At 44.4% G+C, this 17,203-nt stretch overlaps 1 protein-coding gene across 7 annotated transcripts in view; it reads left to right on the plus strand.

Annotated features, from left to right (window-relative positions):
- Nucleotides 1–2,014: 2,014 nt before the first annotated feature.
- The window catches only part of FNBP1 (formin binding protein 1), a 147,864-nt gene continuing 132,675 nt past the window's right edge, over nucleotides 2,015–17,203 (plus strand). For all 7 annotated transcript variants that reach the window (XM_068553616.1, XM_068553614.1, XM_068553615.1 and 4 more), the window contains exon 1: nucleotides 2,015–2,249. In XM_068553616.1, coding sequence (XP_068409717.1) covers nucleotides 2,226–2,249 — 24 coding nt within the window. In that variant the 5' untranslated portion in view covers nucleotides 2,015–2,225. The remainder of the gene's footprint in view (nucleotides 2,250–17,203) is intronic.

A 17,203-nucleotide genomic window follows, 5' to 3' on the forward strand; every position in this document is an offset into this window, starting at 1 on the left:
CTAGAGCACAGGCTCAGTAGTTGTAGCACACGGGCTCAGTTGCTCCGCGGCATGTGGGATCTTCCCGGACCAGGGCTCGAACCCGTGTTCCCTGCATTGGCAGGCAGATTCTTAACCACTGCGCCACCAGGGAAGCCCACCACCAGTCTTAATGAAGTTAAAGATATTTGCAGTGTGGTCTAATTAACCCAGTTCCATATAGTTCTGCTGCTGTGGCTTTTTATGGGCTCCTATAACTATTTCCTGCTTACTCATCTTAAAAGGTTTCCTTTTAATGTGGTCTCTCTCTCTTTTTTTTTTTCTGCTGTCCCTTCCTCTTTGTCCCCTCTTCTTTCTCTTCTTTAGAGCAGCAGGTTGCTTTTCCTCCTGATTAGCATCTTTTCACACGTGGTCACTCTGTTTTTGAGAAGTCTGCTAGAAGGCAGTCAAGTGTACTTGAAAAAATATTAAACCTTGGTAGGAAGGGAAATTGAGGTGAATACTGAGGTAGGGTCTTGTTAGATGATCTGCATTTCACTTACCATTTCCAAATAGCCAACTAAACTGTGCAGTATTGTTTGAATTTCTAACCCCTCCAACTCACTCTGGCTATTAATCTACCTTGGGAGATAAGTGGATGGCAGTTCTGATTGTTACACATCTAGCAGGCTTGGGTAAAGAGTTCCCAGACCTGGTAACCGAGAACAAAATATTTAAACACACACACTAAAAACAAGGGGATGGAGGGAACTTGTAACTGAAGACAGACCAAAACAGTTTTGACTGTTTAAATTTATTGTAATTCTGCCCAACAAAGGAAGTAGAACTTGGTTTATCTGCAAGAGTAAAACACCACCCTTGCTCCACCCTCTCGTGGAGAATGATAAGCTGGTTGAGGCTGGGTGTAGTGGGATTGGAGAGATGCATCACTGTGAAATATTTCTAAAATGGGGCCCATTTTAGGAGTCCACAGTTATTCAGAAAAGTCAGTAGCATTAGCTGAGGAAGAAAGAAAAGTTGGGGAGAAAAGGCCTAGCGATTCAGAGGAAGGAGTTGGAACTCAAGCAATTCTCCATTCCGGGAATGTTATTTGTGTAGACCCTCCAAATACAGAGAAAAAGGAGTCCGTATCTACTGAAAAATGAGCTCTCAGTTTACCACCAACAGGCCAGGTAACAGGTGCTCATTTCCTTGATCCTCGCCAGCACACGGCAAGATGGCTACATTATTAAATAACTCCATTTGTCAGGCGAGGGCTCTGAGCTTCTAGAGGTGTAGGCATTGTCGGAGGCCACCCAGCTAGTAAGTGCGGGAGGCTGGATTGGAACCAAACGCGTTATCTGTGGACCCAGCGCCTTTGCTTTTACCCACTAAGCGGCAACGTGATTTCACGTCTGAGAGTTTCTTGGCCGAACAAGTTGGAAATCACTGTTGGAAAGCTGTTTGGCCGCTCTTCGCCTCGACGTCCCTCTGTGTGCAGTACACACACAGCACCGTACCAGGCCCCACTCCCACCGCGCAAGGCTGCAAGGCTCCTCGGGCCTCCACGGTTCCCGGGCGGTGGGGAAAGACCATCCGAGCGAACTCCGGTCGGTGTGAATGGCTGCCAGGGAAAAGTATGGTCCTGAAATTCAAAGCGGCGCTCGGCGCAGGGGAGCAACCTCAGGCCTCTGCAGAGCACCCGTAATAACCGGGGCCGGCTATGTTCAAAGGCGAGTGGTTGTCCTAAGAGCAGAGAGTGTGGTTGCTAATAAGTAATAAAAAAAAATCGGTAGTGGGGTGCGGGGGGAAGGTCCGGGCCTCCAAGTCCCGGCGGTGCCCCCTCCTCCCTCCGGGTCCTTCCGGACCCCCGGACCACGCGGGCGGGGCGGAGGGCGCCTAGGGGGAGGTGGGGCCGGGGGCGGGGCGCGCGCGTGCGCGAGCTGTCAGGCCGACCCCGCCCCCGGCGTGCAGTCCCGCCCCCTCCCGCCCCTCCCCCTCCCCTTGCTCTCGGGCTGTGGGGCGGGCTGGCGGGCGCTGCGGCGACCGCGGCTGCTGCTTCCTCGGGCCATTTTGCTGAGGAGCGAAGGGGAGGAGGAGCCGCCGAGGAGACTCAAGGCGAGGAGCGGCGAGCCAGAGGAGGCGGCGACCGCGCGGGCACGGGCTTTCCTCGGTCGCGGGGATCTCGAGGGGCGAAGGGATCGCCTGGGAGGGGGACCGGAGAGCCGCGCCTGCCGCGCGGCGCGCCCCTTTCCGCCCCCTGCACCATGAGCTGGGGCACCGAGCTCTGGGTGAGTGAGGGGCTGGGCCCGCCGGGATGCGGGGGAAGGTGCCTGGCGCGCCTGGGCTGGGGGCGCGGGCCGGGCTGCCCGGGTGGAGGCGACCGCGCGCTGGTCGGGGTCCCGGCGGCCTGGGGGTAGGCGCAGGTCCGGGAGCCTCTCGTCGGCCTTGGCTTGAGCAGGAGGTGCGAGCCAGATTCGCCCTTCGGAGGTGAGGGGCGCTGGGGTGGGTCCCCGGCGGCCCGAGCAGGGGGCGCGGATCTGGGTCCCCCCGCGGCCTGAGCCGGAGGCGCGGGCGGGACTCCCTCTCCTCGGCGCCCGAGGCCAGCGGTGTGTGTTGGGAAGAGCCTTAATCCCCCGGAGCGAGTAACCGATGCGCCGCGGGCCGATCCAATGGGGGCGTGGAGGCCCGGGGATTTTCAGGGCTGCGTTCGGTGTTCGGCGCCCAGACCCGAGGTCCTAGGCTGCTTTCTCTTCGTGGAGGTGCGGGCGGGTCAGGCGCTCCTCCGGGGGGCGGGGCGGCCCTGGAGGGGCCGGCCCCGGGTCTTGGGTTTTGGGGCGCAGGGGCGAGAACTGGTGTCTTCCTCCTAGTGGCGAGGACGTTTGCCCTGTGGTGGTTTAGGGGTGCACTTGTGATTTTTTGAGGGGCAGCTCAGATCCTCGATTTGATGTGGGGACTGCGGCGTTTGGCCTGGAGGGGAAAGTAGTCGGAGTTAGAGGGAGATCTGGTGTTATCACCTTCAGGAAGAGGCATTCGCGGGGTAGATTTTATATTTTTTGACTGCTCAGAGGAAAGAGGCTAAACTGGGGTAGGGAGCGCCCCGCCGGGATTCTTAACCTGGGGCGCGGATGGATAAACAAGTAGCGTGCTGTCTGGAAGCTCCTCTCCCCGGACCAGGGCGAAAGGAGGATGCCAAGGCGGTGCACAGGCCGTCCTCGGGGAGGAGAGGCTGTGGCTTGTGGACCGGAGCTCGTTTCCCTGCCTTCCTCTGGATTCCTGAGGCAATCACCGGGCAAGGGATGTGCAGAGCAGTGTCCAGAGGGAGGAGTAGATGAAATCTCAACTATCGCCCTGAAGTGTTCTCAAGATGAGACATTTCCCATGGTGAACTCGAAAGTGCCTCCCTTCGGAATTCCATTTGTAAAGGGTGTGGAGGAGAAAGTGTGGGGTGGTGGTGGCTCTCTGAGCTGAGGCGAAGAAATCTCACGTCAAAATAAAACAAGGTTAGAGCAGCTATAGAAACAGCGCGCACCCTCCCTTAATTTTTTTTTTTTTTTTTTTTGCTTTAATTGTTTTTACATAACCACTTCTTAGGCTCAGAAGCAGCCACTGGTATTAATACCAAAATCCTGAAGGCAATAGCTCCCTTACATTAAGATAACTCATTTTATAAACATCCTCTATCAAAAGGGACTCCAATTTTCGACTGATGTTTACAAATATTCATTTAAAAAATAAAGTAACAGATGGTTTTAAGTATTTACACACGGCCAATTAGGCAGAATCTACCATTTTAAGTGTTGAATTTCTTTCTTCTTCTATTCCTTCTCCACTCCCTTTGGCTCTTTTTACCTTTTCTGGGATGAGGGGAACAAATCAGAAGTAATTTTTAATCAAGAGAATAGAAAATTTGGCACGATTTTGTTTCACTTGTTCAAACTAGAGAAGGCGATTATTGGGGTGGGGGGAATGCAATATATTTCTAAGTGAAATAGGCTGTAGTTAAAGGGACTGAACACAATGGTGGGCACTTCACGGTGATGTTGGTGAACGTTATAGAAGGTGATCCAGAAGAGGGGGGGTAGCTAAGAGAAGAAAACCGGTAAAATAGCTACAATCACCTGCATTATTCTGTACACTTATTTTTGGAGGTAGAGGGTGGGAAGGAAGGCAAAGACAGGGAGTTGTTGAAAATCAGTGGGAACTGGAATATATATGAATGAAAGGAAATCTTGGATTTGCTTCAAAAGAATTTGGGGTGGTAGTGGATGGGGATGTCAATGAAGGGAACGTGCTTGGGAGTTGGTCATTGTTGAAGCTGGGTGATGGGTACAGGAGGACTTGTGATACTATGCTTTCTACTGTCTATGCTTGAAATTTTCTACAGTGAAAATAATTGGAAAAGATTTTTAAGGGAGAAGGTGTGTAAACTAATTGAGAATTTTTTTCACTTGTTTTTAAGTTTATGAGGAAGAATGAGTCATCCGTTGTCTCTATACAAGTATATGTCAGTGAAGAGTTAAAAAAAAGAAAAAGGCATTCCAGTAGAGTATTGCCCTTTGCCCTTTAGTGGCTTAGAGGTTAATAGAGGGAAAAGAATGATCACATAATTTGTGCTGAGAGAAGTGCAAAATCTGAGTTTAAATTCCAAGAAGTAGAAGGGGAACGAAATGTCTGTTTCCAGTTGCCTTGTTTTATTAATGTTTGAGATTTTTTAAAAATTAGAATAATGAAGGATTCTGAAAAATAAACCTCCAGTTCTCTGGTGGTGAGAGACTCAGTGTTGTGCGGTGCGTTGGGCAGCCCTGGGCAGCCTGGCAGGGCCGTGATTGAGGGTTTTCCTTGAATGGTGGCTGTGGGGATCATGCACATAGGTAATGAGATAATGATGGGGCGCTCAAGCCTAACATGGCAGAATGATGCTTCTGTATGGAGGGAGATGGAGCTCTGGTTCGGGTAGCCACGAGCTCTTTGTAATAGGTGTTCTCAGCTTTCATAGACCTCCACAAATGACATCCAGTTTCACACACGTTTTAGGATGCCAGTCAACGTCCAGGCAGGCTTTTCAAAATGACAGGTTTCTAACATGCACTTTACATTAAAGGCCTGTTCTTAGCCACATCCTGCTTTGTAGACAGAGTAAAACCGTTCTCTTTTCTCCTTTTTTTTTTTTTTTAACCTCTCCATAGGCATAAACTTTGATATTCTAGGACATTTTTGAGAAATCATAAAATGTCAGGAAGTTATCAGGCAATCATAAAAATGGACTCAAAACCCATAATTTGTAATAACTTTATTGGATTAAATTGTATTAAAATAGGGGACTTCTATTTTATATCAGGAGCTATAACAAAGTATAAACGGCTGATTTAAAGTGACTAGGGTAAAATTGTTTCTGTACCAAAATTAACCAAAATGCATTTACTCACGACTTTGTTTAAAAAGTCATGTTAATAGGCTAAATAGTTTTCACTGACTTGTTGAAATTGTGACTGGTCATTGGAGAAATGGCAAAGCAAGAATTTCTTACATTTGAATTTTTTTTTTTGGTTTTGTAGCTACGTGTTAGAAAGAAGTGAGAAGTTATTGAAGTGTCAGCTCAACTTTTTGTAAGCTTGATCATTAATGTGAAGTAAGAAAAAGTCCATTGGAAATTTTAGCTTTCCTTATAACTGTTCTACTCTTTGTGGCTAAAAATTTACTCGGTGACAGAATCTACCTTTATCTCCTAGTGTCCTCTCTGCCATCTTTCTTTTGGTGCTAATAAGAAATGGAGTAGCCCAAAATAATAACAGCAAGAAAGCAAACAGAGAGACCCGAATAATACATATTGGTTAACATATTACTATGTTAAGCCACCTGTGTTGATTGTACTTAATTTTTTTTCTTAAACCTATGTTTTTAGGACAGTGCCAGGCATATAATGTGCATTCCACAATTTGTTGAATATAGTGACATTGATTGTGGTGTGCACCTTTAAGAGGCAGCAGTGAAAGAGTTGTCTACCAACTGGACCAGGAACAATGCCTGCCTCACAGTTGGGAGTTCAAGAAATATTTATTGAGGGACTTCCCTGGTGGGGCAGTAGTTAAGAATCTGCCTGCCAATGCAGGGGACACGGGTTCCAGCCCTGGTCCGGGAAGATCCCACATGCCGTGGAGCAACTAAGCCCGTGCGCCACAACTACTGAGCCTGCAAGCCACAACTACTGAGCCCACGTGCCACAACTACTGAAGCCCGCCTGCCACAACTACTGAAGCCTGTGTGCCTAGAGCCCGTGCTCCGCAATAAGAGAAGCCACCGCAATGAGAAGCCCGCGCACCACAACAAAGAGTAGCCCCCGCTCACTGCAACTAGAGAAAGCCCGCGCACAGCAACGAAGACCCAGCACAGCCAAAAATAAATAAATATATTAAAAAGAAAGAAATATTTATTGAATAAATGAATGAATCCTTTTTTTCCTTTTGTTTTAACATTTGCTGTTTTAAAGTAATGGGAGGGTAGTTTTAATGCCTTTCTGCACTTTGGCAGTTGTAAACATTTAAAAAAAAATAATTCTAGGCACCATTTTTTTTTAAATAGACTTATTTTTTAGAGCAGTTATAGTTTCACAGCAAAATTGAGCAGAAAGTCCAGAGATTTATACTGCTTCCTCACAAATACACAGTCTAGATCTCCGTTTTGTGGGGGGGACACACTGCACGGCCTGTGGGATTTTTTTTTTTTTTTTTTTTAAGAATTTCACTTTTATTTATTTTTTTATTTTTGGCTGTGTTGGGTCTTTGTTTCTGTGCGAGGGCTTTCTCTAGTTGCGGTCTTTGTTTCTGTGCGAGGGCTTTCTCTAGTTGCGGCGAGCGGGGGCCACTCTTCATCGCGGTGCGCGGGCCTCTCACTGTCGCGGCCTCTCTTGTTGCGGAGCACAGGCTCCAGACGCGCAGGCTCAGTAGTGGTGGCACACGGGCTTAGTTGCTCCACGGCATGTGGGATCTTCCCAGACCAGGGCTCGAACCCGTGTCCCCTGCATTGGCAGGCAGATTCTCAACCACTGCGCCACCAGGGAAGCCCGGCCTGTGGGATTTTAGTTCAGAAGTGAGGAGTCGTAACCACTGGACCGCCAGGGAAGTCCCTCTAGACATTTTTTTAAAATAATTTTTTAAATTAATTAATTAATCTATTTATTTTTGGCTGCGTTGGGTCTTCGTTGCCCAGTTGCGGCGAGCGGGGGCTACTCTTCGTTGCGGTGCGTGGGCTTCTCATTGCGGTGGCTTCTCTCATTGCGGAGCACGGGCTCTAGGCGCACAGGCTTCAGTAGTTGTGGCAGGCGGGCTTCAGTAGTTGTGGCATGCGGGCTCAGTAGTTGTGGCTTGCAGGCTCAGTAGTTGTGGCGCACGGGCTTAGTTGCTCCACAGCATGTGGGATCTTCCTGGACCAGGGCTCGAACCCATGTCCCCTGCATTGGCAGGCGGATTCTTAACCACTGCGCCACCAGGGAAGCCCTAATGGACTGTTAATAGTTGCAGGATTTGGAGAATTAGTACCTATTATTACTTGCCAGTACTAAATGGAGTAGAGTACTAACAACAGTTCATAGCTCTTCTCCTGCTCTTTCTTCTTTAATCCTTCAGAGATTTCTGTTTGGGATAAACATGGCAAGACCAACAGGGGAGACATCACTCTTGGAACTTCGGTGAGCAGAGCAGAACTGCCTCGAAAGATAGACCAAATCAAGTTTAATTCTGTCATCCCTACCTCTCTATTAAAACAGGGTTTACACAGTCTTTTCTGGTTAGTAGATTTTTTAAAAAATTAGTTTACTTTTTATCTTTATTTTTTGTAATCGAAGTGTAGTTGATTTATAATGTTTCAGGTGTACAGCAAAGTGATTCAGTCATATATATATATATTCTTTTTCACATTTTTTCATTATAAGTTATTACAAGATATTGAATATAGTTCCCTGTGCTATACAGTAGGTCCTTCTTGTTTATCTTTTTTACTGATATATAGTAGTTTGTATCTGCTAATCCCAAACTCCTAATTTATCCCTCCCCTCCCCCCCTTTCCCTTTTGGTAACCAGAAGTTTGTCTTCTATGTCTGTGAGTCTGTTTTTGTTTGTCTTTATTTATTTATTGTGCCGTGCAGCTCGGGACATGTGTGATCTTAGTTCCCCGACCAGGGATTGAACCGGGACCCACAGTATTGAAAGCACCAAGTCCTAACCACTGGACCACCAGGGAATCCCCAGTCTATTTCTGTTTTGTAAATAAGTTCATTTGTATCATTTTTTTAGATTCCACATGTAAGCGATATGATATTTGTCTCTCTGGTTAGTAGATATTAAACAAAACAGGGGAGGTCAGGTGATTCTGTGGTTGGAAATTTACCCATCAGCTTGTTGCCTTCACTTTATACATTAGATATCATCCTGAACATTGCATTTTTGGTAAGTAAAACTGTGTTTCAAGCACCGTAAGGGGTTTTGTCTGTGCTTACCGTGTGATCACATTAGAACTCTTGCTTTACATTGGTGCGACATGGAAAGTGCCTCTTTGAAGGACTATTCAAGTATCACCCACTTCCTTGCTAAAGCTAATATTGTGTTTCCTGCAAGTATTACTCATACTTGTTTCATCAACACCACCCACATTTAAAAATAAGGCTTTATTTTGACACTTAAAAATTGCAAGCTACCAAGAATACACGTATGCCCTGGGAAATTAATCTAATTAGATTTTGGAATGTGGGTGTGAAGTCTTCTGGAATTAGTGTTTGTAATGCAATATTTGTTTCCTGATTTAATAATATATAGTCATACTAGCTTGAGCCTAGTGATGTGTCTAGGTAAAAAAAATTAAAAAAGTCATAAAGGGCCAAATATGTATATTATCTTAAAGAGTTAGTTGGGAATATACAAGTTTTTAATATTGATTCTTTTAACTCATAAGCCTCATCTGTAAAATTCTATGCTAAATTTATGTAACTCGGGACTTCCTTGGTGGCGCAGTGGTTAAGAATCTGCCTGTCAATGCAGGAGACACAGATTTGAGCCCTGGTCCGGGAAGATCCCACATGCCACGGAGCAGCTAAGCCCGTGTGCCACAACTACTGAGCCTGCGCTCTAGAGCCTGTATGCCACAACTACTGAAACCCTTGTGCCTAGAGCCCATGCTCCACAACAAGAGAAGCCACTGCAATGGGAAGCCCACGTGCAGCAACGAAGACCCAACACAGCCAAAAAAAAAAAAAGAAAAAAAAATTTATGTAATTCTTTTTAAATTTGTATTTTATTTATTTATTTATTTTTATACAGCAGGTTCTTATTAGTTATCTATTTTATACATATTAGTGTATATATGTCAATCCCAATCTCCCAATTCATCCCACCACCAGCCCCCCGCCTTCCCCCCCTTGGTGTCTATACGTTTGTTCTCTACATTTGTGTCTCTATTTCTGCCTTGCAAACCGGTTCGTCTGTACCATTTTTCTAGATTCCACATATATGCGTTAATATACGATATTTGTTTTCCTCTTTCTGACTTACTTCATTCTGTATGACAGTCTCTAGGTCCATCCACGTCTCTACCAATGTCCCAATTTCATTCCTTTTTATGGCTGAGTAATATTCCATTGTATACATGTACCACATCTTCTTTATCCATTCGTCTGTCGATGGGCTATGTAAATCTTAACAACCTCAGTTGTTTAATACTAGCACTGTATTCATACCACCACTGCCAACAGCAAAATAGATGAAACTTCCAATCTCTTGCTGCAAAAGTTATTAAAACCTGTTCACATTTAAACTATAATATCACATTAACTATATCGTGGTTTCTTTTTAAAACTTTGAACACACCATTCTAATCATTGGCATGAAGTTTTTAATAAGAATTATTTCTTAGGACTTCCCTGGTGGCACAGTGGTTAAGAATCTGCCTGCCAGTGCAGGGGACATGGGTTCGATCCCCGGTCTGGGAAGATCCCACATGCCGTGGAGCAACTGAGCCCGTGCACCACAACTACTGAGTCTGCATGCCACAACTATGAAACCCGTGCACCCTAGAACCCGTGCTCCACAACAGGAGAAGCCACTGCAATGAGAAGCCCGCACACCACAATGAAGAGTAGCCCCTGCTTGCCGCAACTAGAGAAAGCCTGTGCACAGCAATGAAAACCCAATGCAGCCAAAAATAAATAAATAAAATAAATAGCAGACCGTACCCTAAAGGAGGCTGTCCGCTAACCAGCTGGGCAGGGAGGTCTTTCTGGAAGAAGGATCTGAGCGGTACATCTCTGCACTGGCCACATCCTCATTATCCCCTTTTACAAGAAAGGAAATCGAAGCACAGAACGGTAAACTAACTTATCAAGTTCACAGAGTAGAAAGCAGAGATTCAATCCCAGGTCTGGGACTCTAGAGCTCTCCTTCTCGTCCTTTTTTTTTTTTTTTTTTTTTAATTATTTATTTATTTATTTATTTATTTATTTATTTATGGCTGTGTTGGGTCTTCGTTTCTGTGCGAGGGCTTTCTCCAGTTGTGGCGAGCGGGGGCCACTCTTCATCGCGGTGCGTGGGCGTCTCACTGTAGCGGCCTCTCCGGTTGCGGAGCACAGGCTCCAGATGCGCAGGCTCAGTAGTTGTGGCTCATGGGCCTAGTTGCTCCGCGCATGTGGGATCTTCCCAGACCAGGGCTCGAACCCGTGTCCCCTGCATTGGCAGGCAGATTCTGAACCACTGCGCCACCAGGGAAGCCCTCGTCCTTTTTTTTTTAAGTTAATACCATCAAAATGTATTTTTATTGTTTGTACTTTTTATTATAGGAATTTTCAAACATACTTAGAGAGAATATGATGACCCCTATGTACTCATCACCCAACTTCAAGATTATCAATATCTTTGGCATTCTTGTTTCATCTTTTTGCCGCCACATGGTTTTTTAGAGCCCTCAGTCTTCCCCGCCACACACTGTAATAAATACTACTCTGCTCCCTCCCTTTCTGAGGAATCATGCATAGAACCCAAATTCTCCCTCCATCTTTTAAAGTATGAAAACGGAAGAGAACCAACTTGTTAAGTGCTTGACACACCTTGATTAGGGTATTTAAATGCATCCTTTCATAACCTAACAAGGACCCTGTGAGTTTATTTCCATTTTATAGACCAGACCCACCCAAACAATGAATGCTAGTGCTAGAATTTAAATATTTGTTTCCGAACACTAAACAAATGTAGTTTTAAAAAAATTCATCTTCTCTATTAGTAACTCACAATCCCTCTTTTCCCCATTACTCATATTTCCCCTATCACTGATGGAGGTTTTGCTTTCTAAAACGTTTCATGTTACTCACATTGAGAATCATTAAGAACCAATGACTCACAGTACCGTGTTGTAAACGCAACAGAAACTATTATGAATGAAGCTTCGGTTCTAGCAGGTGTTTCATATATGTCTAGTGATTCCCTCCCATTCCTTTAAGTCCGAAGTTTTTTTTTCTTTTTAATTTAAAGAAATTAATTTGTAAAGGTATTAAATAGTAAGAGTAATATCAATTTTCTGATTTGGGGGGTCTAACAAAATTATGTCTTGTTGAAAAGTATTTTTAATGAAATTGAGACGAAACAAAGAGAATTCAATATTGACCACTTTGGGGGTGCTCTGGCTGTCCCATGCAGGGCTTCAAAGTTTTGGTTCTTGAGGAACAGGAAACTAAATATTTCCTTTCATATCAATAGCAAAAGAAAACTTGGCACCTTCACAGGAAGCTATTCCCCTTGTACTTCTATTTGCACAACCAAAACTGAGAGTGGGTTCCTGAAATGCATTAAAATACCCGACGGGTGCTTGGGAGAAATGGCGTGGGCCCACCCAGGTGGATGAGACAGCCTGGAAGGGCTAAGCCAGGGCCGTATGGCTTGCCTCTTCCAGCATTTATTCGTGTCCAGCAAGTCTTCATCTCTGCTCCTCGTTTTCCCCATCTATAAAGTGGTGTGGCGATGCTTGCCTTCGGCTCCACAGAAAGCATAAAGATCAGTGCTTGTTTGTGAAGTGCTTTCAGACTGTTGGATGAGAGGTGATGGGAAAGTACTTAGGAGAGTCTAGGGGAGGGTTAAAGGAAAAAAAAATCCTGTTCCTTGAGAACAAATTGCAGAGCTCTCCTGCTGGAACTGGGACTTGTGAAAAATGAGCAATTCTAGTTTGCACAGTGCAGTCTGTCCTTTGATTTAAAATTCTGTTTTCATGTTAACCATAAAATAAAATAACCTAATAGTAGGAAAGTGCCTGGAAATCAGTGCTTTGGAAAGGAAATCTGGATTATAGGAGACTATGCATGTTTATCTCTTTTCTTTTTCCTTTTTTTAAAAATATAAAATGCACTGCAAAACTCTAACCATACTAATTTTTTAGCAATATACTTGGGTCTACTTAAGGGATAATTTAAATGTTATCCCTCAGAGGGAGATAGTTCTCTTTGGCTATTAATACCACTTAAAAAAAAAAAACTACCGAAGTCACATTATTTCCCCCCAAAAGCTGGGTATTTGCTGCTTGAGACAGCTAATGAATTATTCTACATATCAGCTTAGTTTGAGATTGTTTTCTTCTTAGCAAAGAGAACTAAGAAGTTTTAAAATATTTGTGTTAGGACAGATATATATGGAAATGCCTGGCAATGTTTGGGCAAAGAAATTTGTATTTCATGAGTGTGTATATGTATGTAAACTGTATTTTTCAGCATGACTGAATTTTTTTTTTTAATTTTTATTTTATTTATTTTATTTTTGGCTGCGTTGGGTCTTCACTGCTGCACGTGGGCTTCCTCTAGTTGCGGTGAGCGGGGGCTACTCTTCATTGCGGTGGCTTCTCGTGTTGTGGAGCACGGCCTCTAAGCACGTGGGCTTCAGTAGTTGTGGCACACGGGCTCAGTAGTTGTGGCTCGTGGACTCTAGAGCACAGGCTCAGTAGTTGTGGTGCACGGGCCTATTTACTCTGCGGCATGTGGGATCCTCCCGGACCAGGGCTCGAACCATTGCGCCACCAGGGAAGCCCAGCATGACTGAAGTTTTAAATTTAAAATTTACTTATCTTTGGTGGTGCAGTGGTTAAGAATCCGCCTGCCAATGCAGGAGACACAGGTTTGAGCCCTGGTCCGGGAAGATCCCACATGCCGCAGAGCAACTAAGCCCGTGCGCCACAACTACTGAGCCTGCGCTCCAGAGCCTGCGAGCCACAACTACTGAGCCCTCGTGCCTAGAGCCCGTGCTCCACAACAAAGAGAAGCCACCGCAATGAGAAGCCCACACACCGCAACGAAGAGTAGCCCTAGCTCGCCACAACTAGAGAAAAGCCCGGGCACAGCAGCAAAGACCCAGTGCAGCAAGCAAGCAATCAATCAATCAATCAATCAATCAATCAATCAATCAATCAATATTAAAAAATAAAATAAAATTTACTTATCTTTAAAACTAGCAAAGCAATCTGTTTGCATTGTTCAATTTTCAAACAATACTAAAGTGTACCTGAAAAGTCTCCCTATCATCTTAGGATAGATGTAATTCTTTTTGTTTTGTTTTGTTTTTTGGCTGCTCTGCTCAGCTTGTGGGATCTTAGTTCCCCGACCAGGAACTGAACCCCAGCCATGGCAGTGAAAGCGTAGAGTCCTAACCACTGGACTGCAGGGAATTCCCAGGATACATGTAATTCTTAATTGCCATTACCGTTTTTGGCAGAGAGATAGGTGATGGTTGGTGGCAAATAATGTGACTTTAGTATGTAAAAGAAGAGACCAAAATTATAAAAATTATATCAGACAAGAGAGATGAGGATGATTGAGACGTCCATATTTTGTCCAAAGTATCTATTTATTCTTTGAGCATCTACTAAGTGCCCAGACATGGTTCTTGCCTACAAGTAGCTTATAGTCTAGTTGGGGAGGGGCAGAAACATAGATAGGAAACTGCAGTACACTTTGACAAGGACTCAGGTAGGGTAACCACATGGAAACTTGTACACAGGAGTATAACTCAGTTGGGGAGGAAATGACATCTGTATGGTGTCCTGAAGGACTGGTAAGTTACACAGGTGAAGGGAGGTGGTCAGGTTGGCAGGGTGATCTAGACAGTCTTTCTGGAGGAGGGAGTAGATGCCATGTCCAAAGGCTCATAAGTATAACAGGACGCAGAGCTCCAGAATGAGCCAAGCACGTGAAGAGGAGCCTGGAAACGTAGACTGTAGCTGAAACCAGGTGACTATGGCTTTACCTTGAGGGCACCCACGCTTGAACTGCTGAAAGCAGTTGCTATGGGGCTAATTGTTGGTCTCCTTACTGCAGTGTGGAGAGGACTGGAAAGGAGGGAGATAGCTTCGGGCTAGACTAGGCTAATTGGCTGATTGGATTAATCCTGTGAGTTGGAGCAGAGAGTACCCCTCCACATTTTTATAAGGGTAGAATTGATGAAAATGAATTGCTAAGGAGTCTTGGATGCCGAGAGAAGACCTGGCAGTGTACATCGGGAGTGGTGAGCCAGGGCATCAGGAGGATGAGGTCAATTCACTGCTTTGGCTAGTGGGTTAAGTAGTAAGTATATCAACCTCGGGTTTTTTTGGGTTTTTTTCTCCAGTTGGATACAAAACCAAAACCTACAGTCACTTCTTTCTTTCTTGCCCTCTCTTTGTTTCTGCTCAGTTAGTACAACCTTGATAGGGCTACCAGGGTCTGTTCCTCAGCTCTTTTAAGCTAACAGAGTTGGTATTTTCAGTATGCCTTGGAGGTGACTCACATTAACCGAACTCCCAAGACTGATGCACAAACCAGAATGCAAATTTCAAATTTATAATGAGAAGTATATCCATAAGGAGACTAGCTATTCATATTTGCTGAAGTGCACATTTTCTCCCTGAAGGCTAATCTATGTGGAAGGCTAAATGCTATACACAGTTTCTTGGAGAGCATAAAATCAAAATCGAGTTGGAGGAATTTAATGGATTGTGACACCAAGCTGTGGAAGCTTGAGGCATCTATCTCTTCTAGAGGGATAGATCTACATTAAGGGTAGAATAGAGTCTGTTTTTACAGATGCTATGTGGGTGATTCCCTTTCCTTTTAACCTGTCCTTTCTTTAGACAGACTACAGGGTATTCGGTTATACAGATAGATAGATAGACAGACAGACAGACAGATAGATAGATAGTTTGGCTGCACTGGGTCTTCGTTGCTGCGCACAGGCTTTCTCTAGTTGAGGCGAGTGGGGGCTACTCCCCTTGCGGTGTGGAGCTTCTCATTGTGGTGGCTTCTCTTGTTGTGGAGCATGGGCTCTAGGTGCGCAGGCTTCAGTAGTTGAGGCACACGGGCTCGGTAGTTGTGGCTCGCAGGCTCTAGAGTGCAGGCTCAGTAGTTGTGGTGCACGGACTTCGTTGCTCTGCAGCATGTGGGATCTTCCCAGACCAGGGATCAAACCCGTGTCCCCTGCAGGCGGATTCTTAACCGCTGCACCACCAGGGAGGTCCCTTTGGTTATGTTTAGACCTTCTAAATTCTAATCTCTATTCCATCTTTCGTCCCTGAGATTCCATCCAACATTTCCCAAACTGGCAAGAATGAGCATCTATAAATTTAAAAGCTCTCCTTGGTAATTCTGATGTGGCTTAGGTAGCATGATGTAACAGTAAGATTCCTACGCATACAGTCTCAGTTTTTGCTCATTTTTATTCTTTACAAAAAATTTTAAATCTAGCAATATTTTGGAGCTACTTTCTTACCCTGTCAACCACTTACAAGCATAATCGTTCTAAGGTACCCTTTATTCCTTTATCCCTTTATTCCTTGGTTCTCTCCTTGTGATTTACTCAGGGACCCAGATAAGTCATAATTCATTCAACAATATTATTGACCACCTGCTATATGCCAGGCATATTTCCCTTTGTTCTAGACGAAGGGAAAATGGCAGTAAGCCACAGAATAAAAAATTTTGCCTTAATATATGTGACCTAAAGGCAAGTATAAGGGTATAGCTAATGTATCCAATAATGATAAATGCTATGGAGAAAAATAAGGCTTTGAGAGACTGAAAACAGTAGGATTAAGGTTGATGGGGAAAAGAACAGAATTTTAGTGCTGGACATTTTGCAAGATGCCTATTAGATATCTAAGTATCTTGTATCTAGTAGCTAGTTAAATGTACGCATCTGGAGCTCCGGGAACAGATCCAAGCTGTTTGGGTCTGTTTGGATCTGATTACCCAATGTAAGTAGGAGAAGCTAGAATTATAATGGTAAAATTCTAAGCTCTTGACATAGTTATATTCCTGCAAGCACTCTTATTTAACTTTAGAACTCTGTCACTTGGAAAAACTGTCATAATATGTTGCCCTTTTGGACAGTGGCTGTGCTCCCTGTTTGCTGGACTGTTTGCCTTACTGAGAATCATTATGTGAAACTTGGTTTAGGTTAGGAAGGGCATAGACTATTAAGAGTTGATTGGTTTTGTAAATTGTTATATGAGCATAATAAACAGATCTTGAAGCTTCGATAGGTGTAGAAATAAAACTAATGTACCAACTTGTAAATGAAAAAATAAAAATAAATGGCCACTGATGGGTAGTGAGTTTTTGGTAATAATTAGAAATTAATGTCACACATGCATCATTTTAATAGGTTCTTGCAGACAGTCTAAGATTTTCAATTTTACTTCTTTGAAAGCTGCCTATTTGCTTTGGAGATGATTAGCAAATGTTTAGAATTATTCAGTTTACACTGTGCTGACTTAGATCTCTGTCATACCTGATATATTGCTTACTTTTCCTCTTTACATTTCTCGGAGATAGTTTAAAATCGGCAATACTAGATCACCAAATTGATCAGATTTTGGGGGGAGCTCTACTTCATATGTGTGACAGATTCTGTTTTGTAAGGATGGCCACAGCAGTATCTCCAATTCCACGTGCTCTTCTAGTGTGACGTTGAGACTCCTCCCACTGAGGGGAAGGGGAGGGCTTACATCCCTTCCCCTTGAACCTAGGCAGATCTTTGTGACTTCCTTGATGGGTAGAATATGGTGAAATGGTGCCATATGATGCCATATGATCCTTTCTGAAGCAGGATCATAAATATGCCATGCACTTTTGCCTTGCTCTTTTGGGATGCTTACGCTTAGAACTCAAGCACCATATTGTTAGGAAGCCCAAGCAGCCCACATAGAGAATCCATATGGAGAAGTCAACTGTAGGGGTTCCAGCTGACAACCCAAT

Source organism: Eschrichtius robustus, chromosome 10 (assembly GCF_028021215.1).
Source record: "Eschrichtius robustus isolate mEscRob2 chromosome 10, mEscRob2.pri, whole genome shotgun sequence".
NCBI classification, from domain to species: Eukaryota; Metazoa; Chordata; class Mammalia; order Artiodactyla; family Eschrichtiidae; genus Eschrichtius; species Eschrichtius robustus.